General features: G+C 39.1%; 1 protein-coding gene across 2 annotated transcripts in view; it reads left to right on the forward strand.

Annotated features, from left to right (window-relative positions):
• Positions 1–19,955, forward strand: part of LOC134532511 (alpha-catulin) — a 110,941-nt gene extending 90,986 nt beyond the window's left edge. Inside the window, exons 12-13 of one of the 2 annotated variants that reach the window (XM_063368973.1) lie at positions 6,396–6,602; positions 13,167–19,955. In XM_063368973.1, the coding sequence (XP_063225043.1) occupies positions 6,396–6,602; positions 13,167–13,304 (345 nt within the window). In that variant the 3' untranslated portion in view covers positions 13,305–19,955. Of the gene's footprint in view, positions 1–6,395; positions 6,603–10,419; positions 11,394–13,166 lie in introns of those variants that run through there. The other variant, XM_063368974.1, reaches the window with a different exon arrangement.
• Positions 19,956–23,869: the final 3,914 nt, after the last annotated feature.

Below are 23,869 nucleotides of genomic sequence, written 5' to 3' on the forward strand. Positions count from 1 at the left end.
GCTCGGCTAACTATCACCTGGTCATTGGCTACCGACTCGGGAAACCTGTTTACTGCAATTCTTATGATTCGATACTTCTTTCGTTGAGTGTTTGCCATTGGCTCAGAGTCCTTCAGGTAAGTTGCGGTCCAATCACTGACGCAGCATTAAGATAAACGAGTTTGGATTCCAGCCTGTCTCGAAAGGAATCCGCGAATTTTTCCAGTCTCTAGTAATTGCTTAAAGAAGAACTCTTTGAAGTGTTTGCTCTCCTGTGAAGGGTGGTGTGTGCAGTGGTAGCGCAGGCAGCAGGCGGTCGTGGGTCGTGCGAGAGGATCAGGCCATGTGCCGGTCTTTCTGTTCTCTCACTTCTCTGTTCCTGTTCTTCTCTACTGACGTGCATCTGTTTTGTCAGTCTCTCGCCCTCTCCTGTTGCTTGCCGTAGCGGTTTGTTTAGCCCCTGAATGCGGACCTCGCCGTAGGTACAGTATCGGAGACGTGACACTCCGCCGGGCACGTTTTGGACCGCACACTCGACTCCCTCTGCTCAGCCGCTTCCTTCTCTCTAGTCTGGCTGTAGGCTGGTCCCTCTTTACCTTCTACACACCAGGAAACTATTTTTTTTGACGTGATAACGTCTTATAAATCAATGAACGCCGGCTGCACGCACGAAAAATTGTCACGTTCCGCCTGGGCCGAGCGTGCAAGAACCGGCCAACCACCGTGCGAGAAAATCTTCTATGATATCAAACAGGTTTAAGGCGGGCTTTTTTTAACTAATTGTTCGTTATTATATTTAAACAAATTATTTAAATTAAATTTTGCAAAAAAAACTGTAAATAATATTTGGAAATTAAAAAAAATTGCAATTTTTTCATCAATGTTTTCTTATGACGTTATCACGTAAAATTATCGTCCGTAAACTGACTTTACAGACAACCCCCTTTTTTTAAATATATTTTATCTCATAACATTCCCACCAGTAGTCTGTATATACTGTAATACACAGTAAGACTAGTGTATGCACATTAAGTAGTTAACTTAGAGAAGTATGTACTGTAGTCTCTCTCTCTCTCTCACGCCTTTTACATAAATACCCAGAACTGAATGTTAAAAGTCTGTAATCATTTACTGTGTGTAAAGTAGTTTAGCAAAACATTGTATCTACCCACTCATTTCCATCGATCTATCAAATTCTCATGTGGCAAAAAGTTCTCATATTTCAAATTTTCTCATATCTGAATATTTCTTTCTTAGGTCTGGACAAGCAGAAAAATGAGACTTAAAATAAAAATATGTGAAAATGTAAATAATTCCGTCTGTCGAAAAGTATTCACTCATGTACCTACTTCACTAGCTACATAACCACAGTACAGGAACTTTGTATATAATAATTTTTTACTGGAACATGATGTCTGGGACTGGCTTCAAAGAATATGTGTGAAAGCAGACAGACAATATGCTGTAGGTTGGTGTGGCCATGCTACTGATTCAATATGTTCAGAAAGATGAATTTAACGACGGCTGATGGGCACATGATGTAGGTATAACAAAGATCTCTGACAGGAATTTAATATTTTTCCCACTTATCACGTTCATTTTCCGAAGCTTACACATGTTCTTCACAGGGCAGCAGACTTAATCCTCATCCCTTAGTTCAACAGCTATAAAATTACATAAACCAACACATTTTCTTCCAGAGTTATTTACAAATTTTTTCTCTGTCCAGCTCAAAAGTATTACATGTTTACTCCAACAATTTTCAAAAAATGATAATAATGTGGTTGTGCCAAAAATAGCTTGAAGTTGTTTTCCTTATTGTATTCTTTGACTGTATGAAGCTCTGAAGCAGGGAGAGTTTGTGTGATGGTTCTAAAACGTGCCCCCGGGTTCAGTCACGCCAGGTAAATGGTCATCGAGTAGTTAGATCGCTTCAGTCTTCAAAATTGTTAAGGCACTCTTGTTGCGACTCGAAGCACAAACCATTCACTGTGGCGTGCCACGTTATTTTTGTTTAAAATTTCCTGCAACATTAACACTAGTTACCATCATGAGGTTTTTTTTGTATGATCGGCCTGATGTCATTTTCACATTTAGAGAATCCTGGGAAGTTTATACTGATTAATTTTATTTTAACTCGTTTTGATACAACGTTTTTGGTAGGTTGAACATGTGATTTGATTTTTGTGTGTTTTTTTAGCCTGTTCACAAAATATGCATGAATTTGTTAATTAGTTGTGTAGTAACTGATGTGTTGATAAAATAATTTAAGCAGTTATAGCTAATAAACTTTATATGTTCTGTGAAGTAAAACAATTATAACGAGCAACATTATATAATTGTTTGATTGTTTTATTAATAAAAAAAGTAGGGAATACTCAATAATTAGGGTCTCCGCACCTTCTCTGATAATAAAAGAGAGATTTTGTGTGTGTGATTCACATGGCGTAGGCATGGAGAGGCCTGTAGCAGTGAGATCTGGTACAGAGATCCTGCCGCTGTGCGCCTCAAAACATTTATTCACAATTTTTTTTAATTTTTTTTTTTTTATGTTGTACCGATTTTCGCCCCTCACTTTTCCGTGCGAATGTGTATACTGCTTAACAAATAAAGTACAGAGTCAAACATTTAAAGCTCTTTGCAGTTTTGTTGCCATATTTCTTACAATTGTGAAATTCAATTTGCAGCATATTTCACTTTTACATGTTATTTCTATCTTTACTCTGCAGTTTTTATTCAAGTTCGCAATAAAATTAATTGAATTTCAATACTTACTCCGTGCTACTTTTTGTTAAGTGTTCTTCCAATTTTTAATGATAAAATTTACATTTTCTTTAAACCTAAAAACTGCTGAATCCAAGGAGGCCTATTTGGTTTATATTTCTTCCCTTTAATCTTAGTTCGAACAAATTTTTTTTCTAAAGTTAATTTTCAAAATTCAATTTTGTTTTGTTTTTTTCTTTGAGGCGTGTTAGTAGCGCGCCCACGAGGGGTGGCATTACAACGAGCAGCGCGAGTGTGTTCTACCCGCGCACTGCCGTGCAAGTCTGTGGACTTCGGGTTTTTCAGTGATTCTAAATATTTCTTTGTTTGTTAAAAGTGCAAAGTCAGGTACAACAACAGCTAGTAATTAACAACTACACAGATTATAAAGGGGCTTAACTAATTGTTTTTATTTAGATTTTATGCTTTGTAAATAATTTCATTCATTAAAAATTTTTTTTTTCTACAGTATAAAATATTTTGTAAAATAATTCAAGGTTAAAATATATAAATTTTAATTTCAATTAGGTTGGCTTGTTGATAAATGAGAGAGAGTTATTTTCCACATTCTAAATGCATTCCAACACATAAAATTTTTGAGTTCGACCATTTATAAATAAATAAATAAATTTCTGTACCACCTGATATTTTTAAAATATGTACTTACCTAGCAAAATATTGGAATCAAATCCTATTTCATATCCTATGTACCTGCTTATCATTTTGTAAATGTTTGCTAACTCTCCAAGAGATAAAAACTTTCTTTAGATATCTGATCAGGAAAACTGTAATTTGTAACATAAAAAGAGAATTTTTTTTGTTAGTTCTGAGACTTTACAACGCATTAACTAAGCCTGTCTGTAATCCTTTATTGCCATGCTTTAGCTATTTAGAGGATAAGCTGCTACAATTGCACGTATCATTGTCTTGGTAGACCACTGTAGCAATTTTAAAATAAATACCTTCAATTTTTTTTACAATAATGTCATTAAATAAGTAATTTGTATGTTATGACAAAAACGGTTTTGTTTTGTTGGCCTGATTATTTTAAATAGTTTTGATCATAAACTTCACCAACATGGTCACTAAGCTTGGTTGGCTATTTAAGCAGTGCATTTTCTAGGATAGGTATAGTTTTTTTGCTTCCAGTGTAGCAAGCATAGTGTATATCTCAGAAGGGGGGGGGGGGAGCTGAAATCACTGGGGAGTCCGCTTGCACTTTCAAAATCGTAACTGTGAAACTAAAATGATGAACGTAATTTCACGGAGCAGCCCCCCCCCTCCCCCACCGTCAAAATTCCTACAGATTTTTGTCCCTGCCTAGCATGCATGCTGTCTTCTCCATACAACAAGGCAAATAATTGATGGTTGGTGTAAACAGTAGGTACCGCATTTTTTTTTTCACATTCATCCTTCAGGAATGGTGTTTTTTTTTTAATCTCAGCTCTTCCCAAGTGTGCCAAACAAACAGTTGTAAATATCCCACTAGAGCAATTTTACTGTGTTTCATTCTTCTCAAACCCATTGCCTTACACACTTGCTGACACTCGTAAAAGGCCTTTTATGAAAATAAGCTTGGAATTCAGAATTCACTAAGATAGAATACAGTGGAAATTTACTATAACGAATATATCTGTAGAGTGTTCTCATAACAACACTTCAACAGCATGAAAACAAATAAGAAAATTAAAAAAATACACTATATAAAGACGCTGAATGTAGATACAGTGAAAGGTATTTAATCTAGCTTCCGTGGTTTGACACATTCCGTAAGTCGGCATCAGTCAAGCCGCTGGCGTTCGGACTTTTCCGGTGGAGTCCGGCTGCTCGGATGTTACCTGCCAGGTCGCGCCACTGCTGTGCTGGCATGTTCAGCTCGCTCAAGAGTTCATAGTTACAGTAGAACCTCTCATATCCGACCATGACGAGACCGGAACGGCCAAAAGGTCGGATATCCGTAGCAACAAAAAAAAAACGCCTTTCCTGGCTATACAGTATGTACAGTAATACAACTCTATTTGTAAAAAATGTTGCTGTATACTTTTCAAACTTTACTGTTGTTAAATTATAAATGAGAAGATGAATACAATGTAAGCATACCTTATTTAAAAAATTCTGTAATGGATTTTTGTTTCAGTTATGTCAATCTTGATTTTGCGGAAGTGTCGCTCCACTAACAGTATTGACGTTAAAAAACATAGAACTGTACAAGATTATAGTACGAGCACATTCTACACCAAAAATCACGGCTGAACTGACAGTTTGCGACTCGAAAACATGTAGATGCGTCACTTTTTCAAGTCTGAACAGGCTCGCCAACCACGGAGACTAGGTCGGATATCCGGAGGAGTCGGGTGTGGGAAGCTCGGATATGGGGGGTTCTACTGTACTGTCTTTTCATTTCGGTACAGTGGTTTCTGTTTTCACGTCTGTTGATTCCATTTGAACTTTATTGACTTTGATAACGTGGCAGAATCGCTAGTTCGGCATGGCTGTGGTCCTGTCCATGTGGGATTAAACTTTCACTGTACACACATTCGCTATGATAATCCATCTGCGTAGACAGTTTATAGTGCCCTAGTACGTTGCAGCAATGTTAAACTGCCAAGTACTATTATTTGTAAGTAATTGGTGTATTGCTTTGTACTTTCAGAGCTGCAGCTACCATTTATTGCATGACTGGTACAATATGCAAATCATTTTTGTAACAACATAACTATTTTAATATTTTTTCTCGGTATGGTTGTTTTCCACACATGATGTAGCGTTAATTAGCACAAGTGGGGTATGATTTGTATTTTGCTGGGTACTTTGCACCATTGATCAGTACTCTTTTATTGTTATTCATGAACTGAATGTAAATGCAAGAACAACATATTCCTGTTATAGTTTCTGTCACAAACTTCTTGTCTCTGGGACAGACGCCAAATCAGTGAAAATTTTGATGTGCTTGATATTCCGGCATGCCTTTTGCCTGTGTTATGCAATCAATTGGCACCATTAGCTCTGTCAGATCAAATGGGCGTGACTATGCTAGTGTGGCAAATGCTCAGCTATGTTTCATTTTTCTAGGGGCAAAGCCAGGGTATGGTAGCTGTATACATTCCTCCCTTCCCCCCAAATTCCATGGAAGGTACATTTGGCTTTTGTAGTTGTGACTTCTTTATTCTTGGAATTTGTGTGGTTTCTCTTAGACAGCACTTTTATTAATTCAAACAAATTGTAAAACATTAGTAGGGACCGGAAAAATTCGCGGATTAAATGACCTCTAGGATAGCCTCCAATTATCCTCTTTCATTTCTCAAGTAAACACGCGTGTTCATTGGGTACTAAATTGTGAGGCGTCTCCACTGGGTAGCTTGTGATTCGGCGCTTCTTTGGTCGATAGTCTCCCATTGGCCCATCAGAGATCTCCAGTTAAACTGCGAAGCCAATGGCAGAACCAGCAGAAATTGTGCTCGTGTTCGAGTTTCAGCCTATCACGAAATGAATCCGCGAGTTTTTCCCGGTCTCTGAACACTAGGTCTGAAAGCCACTGAGTGCAGGGATGTTTATGGGACCACCTCCACCCGCTGTCCCCGACCGAGCAAGTGCAGGAGTAGCGATGGTGGGAGGCGAGGCGCTGAGGGTCGTGTTCCCTCGTCCCCCCGCAGGTCCCCGGCAGCACGCACAAGAAGGAGCTCCTGGAGAACCTGGACCGCGTGCCCACGTACGTGCAGCAGCTGCAGTTCACCGTCAAGAACCCCACCGTGGGCAAGGCCGCCACCTTCACCAAGGTCGACAACGTCATCCAGGAGACCAAGAGCCTCATGGACGTCATCTCCAAGGTCGTCACCACCTGCTTCATGTGCGCTAACAAGGTGCGTGAGCCAACCCCCCCTCCCCACCAGTTTCCCCTGAGTTTCGATCCAACTCCAGAGCAGTCTGTGGGCAGTAGCTCTCACAGCCCCACCAATCCCGAAACCATGTGACTGTGAGGAGGTCTGCGTCTCAAGGTAAAATATAGTTTTTATAGCTTCGTCTACTAATTAGGCGAAGCCATTAAGGAGGGGTGTAGGCCTATAATTATTCATAAACAGGAACGACATTATAATGTGTTTTTTTTGCGATAACAACCTAAATAAAGCCGAATAGCACCATCAGTGCACCATTAAACACCGAAATACAAGGTAACTTAATATGCTCCATAATGCATTGAAATGTAACTAAAAATCATTAAATTAATGAACATTTTAGAAAAAAATTAACTTAAATCACAAAAATATAAGTTTTAATATATTAAATTTAATTAAAATTAATTTTATCGGTATGAAATGTGTAACAAAATTTATCCAAATAGATAGGAAAATACTAGTTTTACATTTTTACTGTTTGCATCTCTTATCAGTAACTCATTTTATCATCGTCTCGACTTGTCCACTGGCTGGAAAGGGTTTCACTTCTAAACTAATTAGGTACAATAACTACTTAGAAAATATGTTTCAGACAGTTTATTGTTAAAAATGGCAGTTCTATCTCAGATATGATAAAAACTCTAGCGAGGAAACATGTGTTTTATATACATTTTAAGTATAAAACTTACTATCACTTTTTTCTGTGAAGAATCAGGACGTGGGAAAGTAGACTCTTGTGGCATACCACACACCTCTCCGAAGTGCGCATGCCACATCGTCTGAAATGAAGAGATATCAACATGGTTAAAGCTAGCCGGTCAAAAATTTATTTATTGAATCACTCCTAAGTTAAAACTGTAAAAAGTGCATGCCTGCACCACACCATGTGGTCGAACAAAGAAGGAGTTTAAGTTGCACGTGAAGTCTGTCAAGAGCACGAGCAATGAAACAGATTATACAAATTGCAGAAAAACCCTTTTCATATTAATATTAACTGATACTCTTGGTTTATAAGATGAAATAACTACGAAAGGCTAGGTGTGGGTGGTGACCAAACATTTTGGCATCTTTGCTTCCTTCCATTACCACGAGGAGTATTAATAAAGTGAGCACCGTTTGGTCATTAAAAAAATTAACTCATGAGAAAAAGTTTTTATTGACAGTTTTATTTATGAACATATCTATTTAACATTTTCACATAATAGCCATTCAGTCCCTAGCACTTTTCGTAATGCTGCACCAGTTTCTTTAACCCCTCTGCAGAGACTCATAGACTTAGAATACGCAATGCGTGTAGCCTAAGCACAGGCGCTCAATAAACATCGGTAAATGTATAAGCACTCTCCGTACTTGAGTCATCATTTTGGTTGATTTGATGAGATGTGGGTTAACAAGTACAGCAAAAATTACAAAAATTAGGGTTGTCAACTGGATTAATTTCCAGGCAGCGAACTTCTGTGTAGAGGATTAAAGAAACTTGTGCAGCGTTACGGAAAGTGTTTGTAACTGGATGGCGATTATGTGAAAATATAAAGTGGGTCTGTAGTAAACTAAAACTGTTAATAAAAACATTTTTTCCACGAGTTTATGATTTTTTTAATAACTAAACAGAGCTTACTTTACGAATATCCCTCAAAATATCTAAGAATTGAACAAAAACTAAAAACCTTATTAAAATATAAACTCTGTCACTGTACCATTGAACACATGGATAAAAAAAATTGTGGTTGGCTTAGAGTTTAGCGCCATGCATTCTAAACAGATACGTACTTCGCCTTCTCATGCACGCTTCAGCCGGGGAAGAAAATGTGTCGAGGCTGCACCAGTTTATGTGTAATGATTCCTTAAAATAAAATAAACATATATTAAAAATCCATTCCTTTTCTTGTGGACACTCAAGTTTTTACATGAACCCCCAAGAGTAATACTTCGAAAAAAATTCACTGCACCATTCTCCAAGTATGTGTTTTCCCAACGGATACTGAAGTTGATAGTGGCACTTGTGATAAGAATACAAAAATGAATGTATTAATGATGACAAACATATGTGGACTGTATCGAGATGGTTTTAACCGACGATGCAACACAAATTACACGATAGCATCAGCCCGCACCATTGCGACCTACCGCCATCATGCCGATGAAAACGAAGACTTTTTTTTTGTTTCTCACTGCAGGGATGCCGCTCTCACGGTTTATGGACGCCGACCCTTGCAGTGTTCCAACATGGTGCCAACTGTGAAAAGCTGGGGCGCGGGTGATTTAAACTGTGCCTATCACTTTGGCCCGGTACAAGTGCCACAAAGTCAACTCACAACACAGTTCTATATACAAGAGTTCACGCCAAGTACCAAACAGAATGCTACACAGTGAACTAGAGGAGAAAGGTCGCGCATTAACTGGAAGGACACGATGAAGCAGGACGCAGAAGCTGAATGAATTTTTTCCTGGACAAAACGGAGAGCAGCAGATATAAAAGGTCAGTGAGCCAGATGGATCCTCAGAAGCAGGAAAAAAGACAAAATATTACGATATTACAGTTACATGTGGTGGTACGAACCTCCTGAAACTCTCGCACAAAGTTTTCGGAGTCCCAACAAAGTGAAGTATACGTTGCAGTCACCCGAGATCCCGGGATGAGCCCAGAGATTGCTGGCGGGGATTATTTAGTTCTTGTCTTCACGAGGGGGTGCCAGGGTAGCCGCTGTGTTTGCGTGGGTCGTCGGCCCCAGCGTGGATCACCGGACGCGTTGCGATTATTAATTTATAAATAGGGGCATGCAGATTTCACGAAAAGATTTCGAGACTAGATGAAAGTTCAAACACTATAGCATCGTCTGTGTTTCGTGATTGGGTGAGTTTTCTCCCAGGTACATATTGATTGTTACAACACTAATCACAGTGATTCAGTGTGGAAGTAAACGTGTCCTGAATGGCTCTGTCAAATAAGGCGACGACTTCTCTCGCAGACGGCCGCCAAATCACAAGGAAGAAACCACAGGTGCGGTTATACCTTGTTGCAGTCTAATAATTGTTCAGATCTTTTCGCGTAAAATGCCTGCCCTTACTTATAAACCTTACAAGAATTTCCAAATAAAGCTGGTTCAGGCACATGGTTCTTACACAATAAATATGAGTCTCTTCTCCTACATGAATTACCTGTTGTTTGTTGTGGCAGCTGCAACACTAGGGTGGATGTCACCACACACAATTATCGTCTGTCGCCGTTAACGTGCGCTGCCGAGCGCAATCGCGAATATTGTCTTCCTTATCAAGACGCACAGTTGGATGGTGTTATGCACAAATGAGTTAACCAACAAAAGGAAGAAAAAAAGTTATTGAAATAATCGTGTAGGTAAAATGACACTTTAAATTGAGCTAAAATTTTGTTAACCGACATTCCTTGCTACCATGCCATCTTGCGACCAGACATTCAACGCACTGCCACAATACCGGTTATTGTGTGTTCAACTTTGAGCTCAGTTTACTCAGTTGGAAATGTTTGTGGGTTGAACCATTTTTTATATGACACCGTCCAGTTGTGTTCTTTACCGCGGGACGGAGCGGCCGCCCTAGGCCGCGTTCCATTGGCCACTGCGTCGCGGCATCGCGGCATCGCGAATTTCCTCCGCGGGGTGCGTTCCGCCAGCGGGATCCGGTGCTGACGGGTTGTGGGGACCGGGCTTCACCGCCGCAGGAAGTACCACGTCAACGCACACGTGAAGTGGCACGGCGAGGAGAGAGCCGGCTCGCGGCACGGGGTCTCCCCCGCTGCGTGTTGCAGTTCTCGCTGTGCCTGCCCCAGCGGGTGGAGTTCAACTGCTGGCCGCTGGACGAGCGCCACCTGCCAGGCACGCTGAGTCCCCAGGCGCTGCAGAGGCTGGGCAAAGACCGGGCCACCACTCTACCCCGCGCCAAGTGACGTCTGTATCCCCCGCACCTCCCCCTCGCTCGCCCCGTCACCAGAGACCGAGAACAATTAGCGCTTTGGATGACCTCTAGGATATAATCCACAATCCCCTTTACACACGGGCAAATGCCACCCGCTAATTGGCTACTGGCTCGTGACACCTGTCAACTGGGACGCTTGCGAGTCGATACTTTTTTTTTTTTGGTTGAAGGTTTTTCATCAGCTCAAACTCCTTCATATAAACTGTGAGCCAACAAGAGGAGCAACATAAAGGTACAGTTGTTTGGATTCTATCATATCGTGAAATGAATACGCGAATTTTTTCCGGTCTCTACCCATCACCAGAGACCGGAAAAATTCGCGGATTCATTCTTGCGATAGGCTAGAAGTCAAATACATATACCTTTCAGATATACTGTTCATCTGGACGAATCTCAACCAATTAAAAAACCTCCAACCAAAGAAGGATCGAATCACAGACAAACCAGCTGAGACGACTTACAAGTCAGCAGCCAATGAACTGGCGTTATTTGGCCGAGTGCACAGGGAAATGTGCAGTCTATCCTGTAGGCCATTGAAACCGCGAATTTTTTCCGGTCTCTGCCGATCACTAACACTCGCCTGCCTGCTGCTCTGACACCCTTGCGAGCTTCTAAAGAGTGTTATTGCTTTAACCGGTAACATAGTGTCTTCCCTGGGGTTGTAGATCCGTGTGATGGTTTTATAACTAATATTAATCTTTGTGGTGTGTGTGTGATTTTCTCTCATTTCAGGTGGTATTTACATGTCTAATATTTTTACTAAAATTTTTATTGTAAATTACGCGAAATGTGTGACCCCAATATTACTAATACTGTTTTGTGTAGCTTGCAACTCTTCTTTTATGTTGTTATGTTTATAAAATTTGACACACTAATCATATAATAATTTGATTGAACTAAAATGTTACTAATCTATTCATTGTCCGATTTGTAGGTTCATGTAGCAGCATTATAAACAAGGATAACGTTTTTTGTGTGTACTCTCATTTCTCATTTCAAGTGATAGTTTTTTAGTCTAGTTTTAAACTAATTACATGGTTTTAAAATATGCTAAAAATATTGTTTGGGATTGTTTAAAATGTAAATTTTTGTTATAAAAATGCACTGTTTAAAAGATGTCTCTAACTTTGCACACTTAATTCATTTCCATACAGTTAGACCTGTACATGAGGACACTTGGTCCAAGGAAATAAGTGAAAATTGTAACAAGTGGCATGTCACACTCCAGGAACCTAGAGTTGTGGCTATGTGGATTGTCAAAACATCACATTCATGCCAAAATAATTATGTAGCAGGTGGAGATACACTTAACAAGATGTCAATAATATATTTATCAATACAAGAATAAGTTTTCTGTGATAACCTGGCTGTTCCTTATGCTGCTGAACATATCATTTATATGATAAGCACATTGGCAGAAGTAAGTACAATTTCCTAAAAACAAAAACAATTTACATTTTAGGTTCATTCAAAAAGGAGAAAACACACCAAACAATTAATTGGCATTCATAATTACCAACGTAGGTTGCATTCCTTAATTGTGGTAAAAATTTCACTAGAGTAGTTGGAAAGGCAACATACCATAATTGCTACCAATACTACTAAACATAACCAAGCGACAATGTAAAACGAAATAAAAGTACTTTTTCAGCGGATACAGTGTCTGATGTACTTATTTACTATCACCATATCATACCACTGATGAGCTTTAATGCTGATCGATTTCAGCTTGAATTTCGTAAAACAAAGTTCGTAAAAAAAACTTGACAGAATGATGCTGTTTCGGCTGTTGTTCACTCATCAAGTCGTCAGGTATGACTTGTTTGTTCTTAGAATGATCATAAATGTGGTTCTCGCGTAAAGTTTGGGACCTACCTATGGTACTTGAGAACAGTACACGTGTACGGGTGTGTAGCAAATGTGTGCGCGTGAACGCTGTCTTTCAGCAAGTGTGGCTCTGCGAGTTATGCTTATCTGCTATAGTTACAAGTAGAGACCGGAAAATTTGGCGGATTCATTCGGCGATAAGCTAGAAGTCAAATACACATTCATTTCAGATGATTTTGCTATTGGCTTCCTGTTCATCTGGACGAATCTCAACCAATTATAAACCTCCAACCAAAGAAGGATCGAATCACAAACAAACCAGCTGAGACGACTTACATGTCAGCAGCCAATTAACTGGCGTTATTTGGCCGAGTATACAGGGAAATGAAGGCCATTGAAACCGCGAATTATTTCCGGTCTCTAGTTGCAAGTAGGGACCGGAAAAATTCGCGGGTTCCACGACCACTAGGATGAACTTTATAGTTCTTCGTACACTCGGTCAAATGCCACCCTCTCATTGGCTGCTGTCTTGTGAAGGTGTCCCAACGTAGCGGCCTGTGTTTCGATACAGCTACGGTTGAGTGTTTCTCACTGGCCCGGAGTCGTCCAGGTGAGTTGTGAGCCAATAGCAGAGGCAGCACTGAGGTATAACTATTTGAATTTTCAGGCTGTCGTGAAATGAATCCGCGAATTTGTCCGGTCTCTAGTCGGTGGATGGAGCGTTGCAGCAGCGGCGCGCGCCGTGTGTTGCAGTACAACCTGGATTTCCGAGGCCTGACTTCCCGTGGCGCGTCGGGGTCCCCGTTCCGGGAGGAGGACGGCGGGGGGGCGGGGGCCGGGGGCGACGGGGGCAAGCTGGGCGGCGCCCCCGGCTCCGACCCCTCCATATGACAGTTCGGGATGGCCCGCAGGGCCAAGGGCGACGCCCGCCGCACCCGGGTCTCGTTCCTGCTGTTCTGAAGCCCTGGGCGCGCCGCCAAGACTGAGGACCGTGTTCCTTCGGGAGGCAGGACTCCGGACTCCGCCGGGTAACTCTTCATCTCGCTCCCGCGTGATCGCCGTTCACCTCTACGTGTCGCAACCGATGAACTGATCTCCGGTGCCTCGCTTGCGAGAAGACTTTTTTTTTATTTTTTGCTTTATCCGGAACTCCTGCTAAGTAAATGGGTGAAGCAGACACTTGAAGGACACCGATGTGTAAAGTAACAAAGCCCCTTTCTTTTTTCTTTTTCTTTTTTCTCCTCTCATCTCAGTATCAGGAACCAGAGACTTACACTGTGGTGATGTGCTGAGTGTAGTGTTGGGAATCAGGCTGTCTCGAATGCTGGAGAGCTCATCTTGCACTGAGCAGTGCTGGTATTGGATATGCAAGCAATCCTGTATTGTAGGTTGTGAGTTCTAGTCATATGTAGAAACATGTATGTGTAACGTGATATAAAAAGCATTGTGATACGTTTAGTTGTATTTAAGTTTTTAGTGAGCATAAGTAATCTGTTTGCCACACAGTTATATATAAATAAGTTGGCATGTTTTTTAAGTGTGAATTCAATTTTTATAGTAATATTAGAAGATTTTTAATGTATGGGATCTGCCTATTTTTCAATTTTCTTCTAAATTTATTTTCTATCTTTTAAAGTTTGGCTAGCTAGTATTTTATGATATTTTTTTGGTATGTTACTGAATTTAAAAAAAATGTTATTGTTTGACTTGATGGCTCATGATAACTCAAACCAGCAGAAGTTTTGCCTATAGCATGTCTCATCCTTAGATTGCAGTGTGCATTTTAATGGGCATTTACTGTCTCTTTCCAATGCACGATTTCTTCCATTAGCGCTGTCCTTGTTTCGTTAAGCTCTGTCACCAGATATACCCGAAGAGGACAAAAGTTTAAACACAACTGTATAATGTAATGAAAAATTAAAAAAAATTGAAAAAATAATAAATAATTTTAAAAGAAATGTTTTTAATGAATATATTAAAAATAGATTTTGTTGCTGTATTTTATCAGTAGCATCATGTGATAATATTGAATTCTTACTTTTAAGACAACATAACTGAAAGACTCAGTCTAGGTTTCAGCCGTGTTTGCCATAAAACATTTTTTACGACTGACTGGTTCTCACGAAATTGAGAAAAATTAATTTTCAAAATAAAATATAGGTATATAATTTGCTTTAATTGACAACTTTTGTATAAAATACACAGTACACAAGTGCCTTACGTCAACTGACTATGTGGTCCCCAACATTTCTCAATTTAATTGAAAATAGTATGAACATGAAAAATATCAATTATGAGGGAATGATTATATAGGTGAGGGAATAAGGTTTTTTTTATATTATTGCTAAATTTACATTAAATTCAAATAAAAATCATCAACTTGATCTTAAATTAAGAATTAATTTTTACAATAACTTGTTTTTTGTTACAATTAAAAAAATATATTTCTTTAAATATACTGAGAGCTTCAATATTTTATTATTATTCCCTCATAAATTCTTATTCCCTCATTAATAATTTTGATGAGGGAATGATAGTAAGGGAATGATAGATTCAAACATAACCTACAAAAAAATGGTTGTACATAACCTCAAATTAAATTGCAACTTAAGGCAAGTTGTTTACTCCTCAAAACATGTAAAACAATATAATAATTATTTCAAAATAAAATATTTACCTTGTTCTAATTTGAGGTGAAGGAATGATACATAATATGTAAAATTTAAATAATGAAACTAAAATTAGTTGACTGCAATAGGTACATCTCTTCGCGCCCTACAACAATGCTGATTTGGTTACATTAGCAGTACTGCCAACTACAAAATGTTATAAGCGCGGCAATATTCTATCTAATTCAAAAGTACAATGCAAGTGTTAATAAAAAAGTGAGGGAATGATATTTTTTTTGGGGACCCTGATAAAAATTAAATTTTATAATGATTTTGTTCTTGGTATATAATGGAAAGGATATTTACGGTAAAATACAGTGTTTTTAAAGAAATTAATGATATTAAAATAGTTATTTTCATAAAACAAAATAAATAATGACATAATATTATTGTAATATTAGAATGGGACACAATGAGGGAATGATATTTAAAGTATTCAGTCAACTGCCATTTTTTTTTATTTTGAGACAAATAGCCTACACTAAAAATATGTATGGTTCGAGTACATAGCTATAATGGGACAGTTTTCATAAAAAAAATACAAATCTTATGACATAATGTTTATAACACATAAAACTGAGTGTGGACACGATTTTCGTAATTTTCTGAGAACCAGTCGACTTAATATTACAATTTTTGGCTCTGTTTTACCATGGTACATAATAATTATGTAGAATGTCTTGTTATTAATAGTGACCAAATGTTAAACATAGTTTCTCTTGCGAATTAATAATTGGTGTTTAGAACTAGATCTGAGAAAAATCAACAAATTGTAAAAATGAAAACATATTAAAACTCATTATTATAGATCATGTATAAAATAAGAACTTAAATGTTAACAACCCGGGTAGCATCAGCCCGGCAATAGTGGGAGCAACCTGCTCTGTAATGCAATCTAAGCATGGGACAGACTATAAAATATTTTTAATTTTTTAATTTTTTAAGAGTGCAGAAAATCTGTGTATGTATGTGTATGTGTGAGTGCACTTGCGCTAGGTAATCTGTGAATGTACTCACCAAAACATACTATTTATGTTTGACAAATATTTTTTCAGAAAGCACGTTTTTTTTTTTCGTCGATGTTATAACCAAACTGATTCGAAATTAGACCACAAGTTTTTTGTCGTGGTGTGTTTTGTATATGAGCGTGAATGTGGAGAGGTTTAGTGCGGAGCCGTGTGCACTGCAAGGTGAGCTCCCACTAAACGCAATGCCTGTCGCATTACTCGATATATACTTTAGCCGGTTTTCCTTGACAGAATCGTTCCAAGTGCTTCCCGTACATTCCAGTTGACGCGACGAGCGAGAAAGACAGGCGCAGGCGCTACATTGCGGAGTGCGCGCGCGTCATCACCACTTGTCGTAGCTCGACCTTTTTGTTTTGTTTTGGGGGGAAAATAAACCTTTGGTTGTGTACGTGTGGTGTTTATAAAAAAAATATTTATCGTGCCCGCAAAGTTACGAGAATTTTTTCCTCAACCCCCCCTACCTTTATACTTGTGATTTAGGAACAATTAGTGTTTGAGGGCAGGGAATAATATTAATATTGTAGAGTTTAGAGTGTATATAAGTGTGGTCTATGCGACATATCAACTAGGGGAGTCACCCGCGGCAGTGACCAGAGCTATGCATGTCGTGTGCGAAATGTGCTACCCGCATGATAGTTCTTCGTTTAGATATTTCACTTTTGTTAAAATTTATTTGTACCAGATAGGTCCAGTCATGTTTTTCTCACTGTGTAATTTTTTATTGTTATGATCATAATTTTTTGGCACATTTTTTTGTGTTTACCCTTGGAATTAAATACTTGTGCATATTACCCTTCTAAGTCAGCTCAAACTGCCTCTACATGCCTTTGCCATTCACCATTCCTCTTCCTGTAGGAATTATTTAGTCTGCACAGTGCCTAACTTCCATTATTCTCTTTAAGTCCAGGAATATTCTGGCGCACTCACACCACTTGATCTTATGACTTGTCTATACTACCTCTTTCTTGGATCCTCCACAACCTTATAAACTCTCATGTTCATCTACTGTGATCTGCTCGTGTTCCAGGCCCTGTGTTTCTGTCAGTTTTGATGAACCATAAAGTTATTTTAGGGCTTTAATTAATTTCTGTGACACCAGAATTGTTTTAGTGTTACAATATCATCAGTTCACGTCTCACGTACTTTGCACCAGCTTCATGCCTAACGTGTTGACTCTGTTTCAATATTTAAAAACATGCAGGTTTTCATTTCCCCGGCAGGAAACATTCACGTGCTCATGATATAAATTCGGTTATGTCTCCTCCTATCCTGTTCAGTGTTGACAATTGCTACATCCTGCGGGGTAAAAAAAATGAATGCACTTTATGTGGTTCTTAATGGAAAATATAATTTTAAGGAGCTGACATAACCATATATATTTTAGCAGAACCTACTTTTCATTCCCTAAGATAAAAGAAAGACCTTAACATCATTAACAATAGTTAGCATTATTACCTCGTTCCCATGTTTTAATTTTCTTAACTATGTTTATTTACAAGATGAATGTGCAGCGTCCCGATGCCAGATGTCTGATGCCGTAGAGACCTGTAAAATTCACGATTTCAAATCCATAAAGGATAGACTCCATGATCTACTACGCACTCGTACAAATTACATCTGCTGATTGGTTACCGACTCGTAACACCTGTTGACTGGAATGATCGTGATTCGCTAATTCTTCTGTTAAATATTTTTTTCATTGGCCCAGAGTCCTTCAGATAAACTGTGGCCCGATCACTGAAGCAAAATAACGTCAAAAGTATCTGGACTCTATCCTATCGCGAAATGAATCCGCGAATTTTACAGGTGTCTACGTGATGCGTTACGACGGCGATGATGCGAAGTGCGATGCGCCCGCGCGCCCAGAGAGCTGGCCTAACCCAGCAGCCTCCGGCTCGCCTCAACTCCCCCCTGCTCCGCGCGCGGACGCATCGCCCTCCAGGTCTGCCGGCCGCGGGGGACTCCCGGTAGCGCTATGTACTCAACTACTACCCGCGACACTGTCGTGCTTGTGTGTCAGGGTCGGGGTCTCGGACACTACCGCGCTGGGGCTGCCAGGTGCTGTAGCAGGACGCGTGGAGGACATTCCACCAACACGCGTTCCATCCGTCACTCGACTCATACTCCACGAACACGCGTTCCATCCGTCACTCAGCTCATATTCCACGAACACACGTTTCATCCGTCACTCAACTCACCATTTGGCTACCTGTTATGTGATGAGACTTAAGAAAACAGGCTGCCACGTATGGTGAAACATTCAGATCAGAAAGAAGTATCATACAAAGTTCTTTAACTTTTCCTTTGTTTTATCTTTAAAATTTGAATCAATTAATTATTAGAGGTCTCATAATTAAAGATGAAGGGAATAACTAAGCTAGATGTCAAAACTTGCACCTTATCTTTGAATTATTTAAATTTTTTATCTGTAAAGCATGACTCTGTGCATGTGTCATTATTGCTATTGTCATAATTTAAAATATGAATATAGAATAAGATTTCAGCCTTGGACATCTATCTTAATATTCTGGTGTTTCACTTTTTTGGGGGAATTTCCATTGTCAAAGCAAAAAAACTTTGGGATTTGGGATGTCTGTGGTTTGAATACTATTCTGTGATCGCTTTTTATTTAAAGCTAGTTTGAGAGGCAACTAGTGAGCTGGCATAAGCCCACCTTATTAAGGTCACAGTTGGAGACATCGAGGATACTCATGTGAAGAGTGGACATCGAACTAAGGAATATCAGAAGGCCACTGAAACAAGTAATAGGAGGGGTTCAATTGTGAATACACCCAAAAGAATTTTAGACTTAATAGCGGTGTACCGATCACTGTCAGATATCTTTCCCTACAACCTGGCAGCCCAAGCAACCACCTTAACCACTATTCTAAAATGTTAACTAGTAATTTGAGTAGCAAGTCAAGAGGCACTAGGCCGACGTAAACCTTATACCTCAGGTTAGCTTTTGATACAGCAATACTCTGCATTCCTTGTTGAGTCGTGTTAATGTGTACCTGCGTAGCCATGACTATATTTGGGTGTTTGTCGCGACGACTCATTTTACTACTTTAACTCTTCTTGTTGTACTATTGTGCTCACTGGAGGATGCGTGTGTGTCGGAACAATTGCTAGCGAAATCCTCCACTAGAGGGGTCTTTGATTATCACCATCAGCAAGTATCAAAAATAGCATGGCGAAAGCTCAAAAAAATTTTTTTTTTCAAACTCGCTTGTAACAATCAGGTTTGCATTACATCATTACTAATACATAAAAGTGTGTAAGCAAATATAACTATTTATTGATAACACCAAGAAAAACACATGAATTGTTTATTTTTCCATTTTATACTACATGTCCTTAAGAACTACAAGAATCCTTTCAGAACACAGACTAGGTTTAGTCACTTGAGGGTTAAAGACCCCTGCTAAATTATAATTCTATTTTTTTTTAATTGTAATTTTTTTTTGTGTGGATCTCAAAACCTAAAGTGCAGTTTCCTGAAATGTAAATGTGCCATGTGCAATCTTGTAAAAAAAAATTCAAATGAGTCACTGGCATGGAAAATCCCTGTGATGTTTGTAATTTAATTTACTACTTAGCAAACTCAGTACATATCATTGGAGCTGACTGTATCGTTTTCATGTGATTTTGTTGTGAGGAGTTTGTTGTTGAGACTGTACTTATGTTGTGTACAATAATTTTTGTGTTTTATTGAAAGAATCCGTGCTTGTGGTCAGTTCCAGTGAACTCTTATCAATTTAGTTTGTAGCATGGTTTTCGAAATACAAGTGCCATTTTATGTCAGATAAACTAGTCAGGCTAATAAAAGTGTACATAAATTGTTATCATGCTTATTATTTCCCTTAGAACCCATAATTATAAATTGTTTATGATTTACCTGATGTGGCATCTCATTTATTTAGTGCAACCTTTGTAAAAAAGAGGAATTTTCTGTATTCTGCCTTTGATTAAGATAGACGTTTGTTCAGAGTTTAATTTGACTCTGTCCCAATTTAAATTTAAAGCTTGAAAAATACAGTGATAATAGTATGAAAATATCCAAGTGATGTTGTGTGGCAGCCTTTTATAGCCAACAGTACTGTATAGGTCTTGTGTCATGGTAAATCCAGCTGGTCGCCATGTTGAAATTATAAAATACATGTCCTAATGTTCACTGGAGTAAGGCCAGGTTTATAAACTATGCAAGGAACGCAAATACGTAGAGATCTGAAAAATTCGCGGATTCATTTCGTGTTATGCTAAAATTAAAATAATTATACCTTAGTGCTGCTTCTGCCATTGGTCCACTGTTAATCTGGAGGACTGAAGGCCAATATTAGAGACCCTCACTCATAGAAGTGTCGAATCACAGGCCACCCAGTCGAGACGACTCACAAGTCAGCAGCCAATGAACAGGTGGCATTTTCCCGAGTGTGTGGAGGATATTGGAGTCTATCCCGGAGGTCATTGAACCCGCGAATTTTTCCGGTCTCTACAAATACTTAATAACGACCCACCACCAATGCAAGCAAGCTAGTACGCAAGTGGGGAGATGAGGGTGCTATATATCTCCCCCCCCCCCCAAATGGGATAAGTGGTTCTATCCTCCTCCCCCCGAAATAAAATTCTGCGTATGCTCCTGAAGAAAATCACGGTGGTTTATAAGTTCGTAAGTCGCAAGACATCACCAACCCGACAACTTGAGATTGTAAAACAGTTGAAAACTAATTTCTTCTCCGGGATTTTTTGTAAACTCACGTTTATCATGAAAATATATGAAAGGGTAAATAATTTTATTCAAAAGTGTTATTTTATTTCTCTGTACGAAAGTTTAACACGTGAAAACATAATTTTTGTAATGAAAATGACATTTTGGCATTCTATGCATATAATGTCATCATGTTTAAAAAATTTTTGTCACACTCAACTTCAAATATGGAAGGCATAAATGTAAGCCAAAACTTAAGAAGTCGAAAGTTGGGTAATGCTTGTGTTGCGTTTTCGAATGTTGCAAAGTTTATAAATGAGTAATTGAAAATATTGTATTCAAATTTTTGCATTTGTAACATTTCTTGCATAGTTTATAAACCCAGCCTAAATATTTGATATTCTATTACTACGTTATTAGAACATTTTAATGTGTTTTGCATCAACTTAGTACCTAACATACAAACATTTTAACAAAATTGCATGTTTGTATGAGTACCCTTAGTAACCATACTCTTGAGTATATGTTCAGAACATGTGATTTTGACAGGTTGTGATGACAAAGTGTCATGGCTTCACATCCAGAAGAAAAGAATCATACTGACATTTTGTATGAGATACTTTCTTTTCTTGTGTAGTTTTGCTTTACTGTGAACTTTAAAACTTTAAAATAAATAAAGTAGGTAGTTTCGTATTTCAAAAGCTGGCATTTATACTACCTAAAATTAATGTATTTTTGCAATTAACTTCAAAATTTATCATAGAGTCACATTAAAACAAACTTTGATTATTGTTAATGGTCATATATTCGAGATTTCAAATTTGTTCTTGAATTGAGTTACAGAACAAGGTTTAGATTGAGCATCGATTCTTCAAACATGATTCAGACCACAGAGTCTAATAGCAAGATACTGGAAGAGTCAAGATGGAGCAAATATGTTCAGACAGTCATAAGGCTCCACTTATATCATTACCTACCACAGTTGGGAAGATTAAAAATAAATAAATAAAACGGTTCTGTTTTTGCACCACGAAAATGTTAACATGCCCAGCTGTTACCGAGATATTTGGCTAATGTAAATTGCAAATGTGATTGTTCAGTCAGCATGCTTCGTCAGCGCAGGGAAGTCAGCTCCCAGGCCAGCCACCACCGCGACTGGGGTGAACGGTGAAGCTTGTGCTGACACACAGGGCCTGATTAACCCTTAGGCTAATTAGTCTGCAGCCTAGGGCGCGAGAATAGGGAGGGGGGGGGGGGCGCTGAAATCGTGTCTTCGCATGCACTATTAATCTAGCATCATTGCATCTACCCTACATATTTCAACTAGACCGAGACAAAACACTAAAACTAAATGCGCTGTGGTACTGAAAAAAGCTTGGGACTCCCTGATTTTTAACAATAATTTTTTGAAATTTTAAAACAAGCGCGCGTAAAACAAACACTGACTTGTCACACACCTGGCGGGGGCGCGTCCTCATGATTAGCCCAGGGCGGTCAGAGCTCTCGATCAGTCGCTGCTGACACAAGTCGCAGGAAGAAATTATACAATCAAAAAAATTGGTTGTCTGTAAAGTCGGTTTACGGACGATAGTTTAACGTGACAACGTCATAACAAAATATTGATGAAATGATTGCATACTTTATGAATAAAATTGAATCATTTTTATTGTAATAATAAAAGAATAAATACCTGAAATTATACTAGTAATCAGATTTTTAAAATGCAAGAAAAATTAACCTTTTTTTGACGAAACTGTTGTTGTAATAAGCAATGAAAACCACATTAACTTTTCACTTCACTTTATAAACAGTCGAGTGGAAGAGAGATAGATGCGGCGCAAGCGTACAATGAGCGTAACGGGACACAACGTAACGGGACACTTTTTCGTGCGTGCAGCCGGCGTTCATCGATTTATAAGACGTTATCACGTCAGAAAAAAAATGTTTTCAAATTGTCAAACGTAATCGAAGTCGATGTGCTGATCCAACATGGTCCAGTAGTTGTGCCTCCGCCTCAGACGCCCCAGATAGGCCCTGGGACCCAGAGGCGGCTCCAGGAAGACTTATCGGGAGGGGCTATCGTATGAAGAGGGGCTCAGTTTCCCCCTTCTGAATAAGTCGGAGATAGGCTTGCAATATTTACAAATGCATGGTATCAAATACGTTATTTAATAGCTTCAAATAACTTTTGAAGAATAAAGTTTAACACATGAATTAAAGTTTTAAGTTATCATAATTTTTGTTTTATAAAATTAAATTAAAAATAAAATTTGGTCTCGGAAGGGGCTATCGACCCCTGAGCCGCGCCAGCTGGGACCACGAGGCCGCCTGGCGAACTGCCGTGTGGCCTCGGGCGCTACTCGCTACTCCAGAGCAACTGCGTGATTGCCCGCGCGCCAGTGGCGTGTGCAGGAGCTCGTGCGAGGGAGGGTCTGGCCGCGGCGCTCCTGCTTGCTCGCCGTCACCCAGCGGAGGTCAGACGCACCGCTCACATTTCTGTTTTGAAACCAGTCCAGTTACCGATCAATAGAGACAGGAAAAATTCGCGGATTCAATTACCTGTAGGATAGCCTCCATTACACTTCTGAATTTCTCAAGCAAGCACGCATGTACATTGGGTGCTAACTTGTGAGGCGTCTCCACTGGGTAGCTTGTGATTCGACGCTTCATTGGTCGATAGTCTCTCAATGGTCCAAAGAGCTCCAGTTAAACTGCGAGCCAATAGCAGAACCAGCAGAATTGTACACATTTTTGAATATCAGCCTATCACGAAATTAATACGCGACCTTTTCCGGTCTCTACCAATCAAACAGGAAAATATAATTATTTTTTTTGTTTCCACTGTAATTTGTTTTTGTGCAAGTCAAATACGATGCAACGTTATCTATTCACCAGTTTTTAAAATAAATTGTTATTAGCGCCGTTATTTCGCTAGTCGCCGTGAGATTTGCTATGCAGACGGCCTCACTAGGGAGAAGGATAGGAAGTTGCTTGACCTTACTGTATGACCGTGTGGCGGACATTTCTGCTAGCCCTGTATGCGTGATATAG

The sequence above is a fragment of the Bacillus rossius genome, chromosome 6, assembly GCF_032445375.1.
Source record: "Bacillus rossius redtenbacheri isolate Brsri chromosome 6, Brsri_v3, whole genome shotgun sequence".
NCBI lineage: Eukaryota > Metazoa > Arthropoda > Insecta > Phasmatodea > Bacillidae > Bacillus > Bacillus rossius.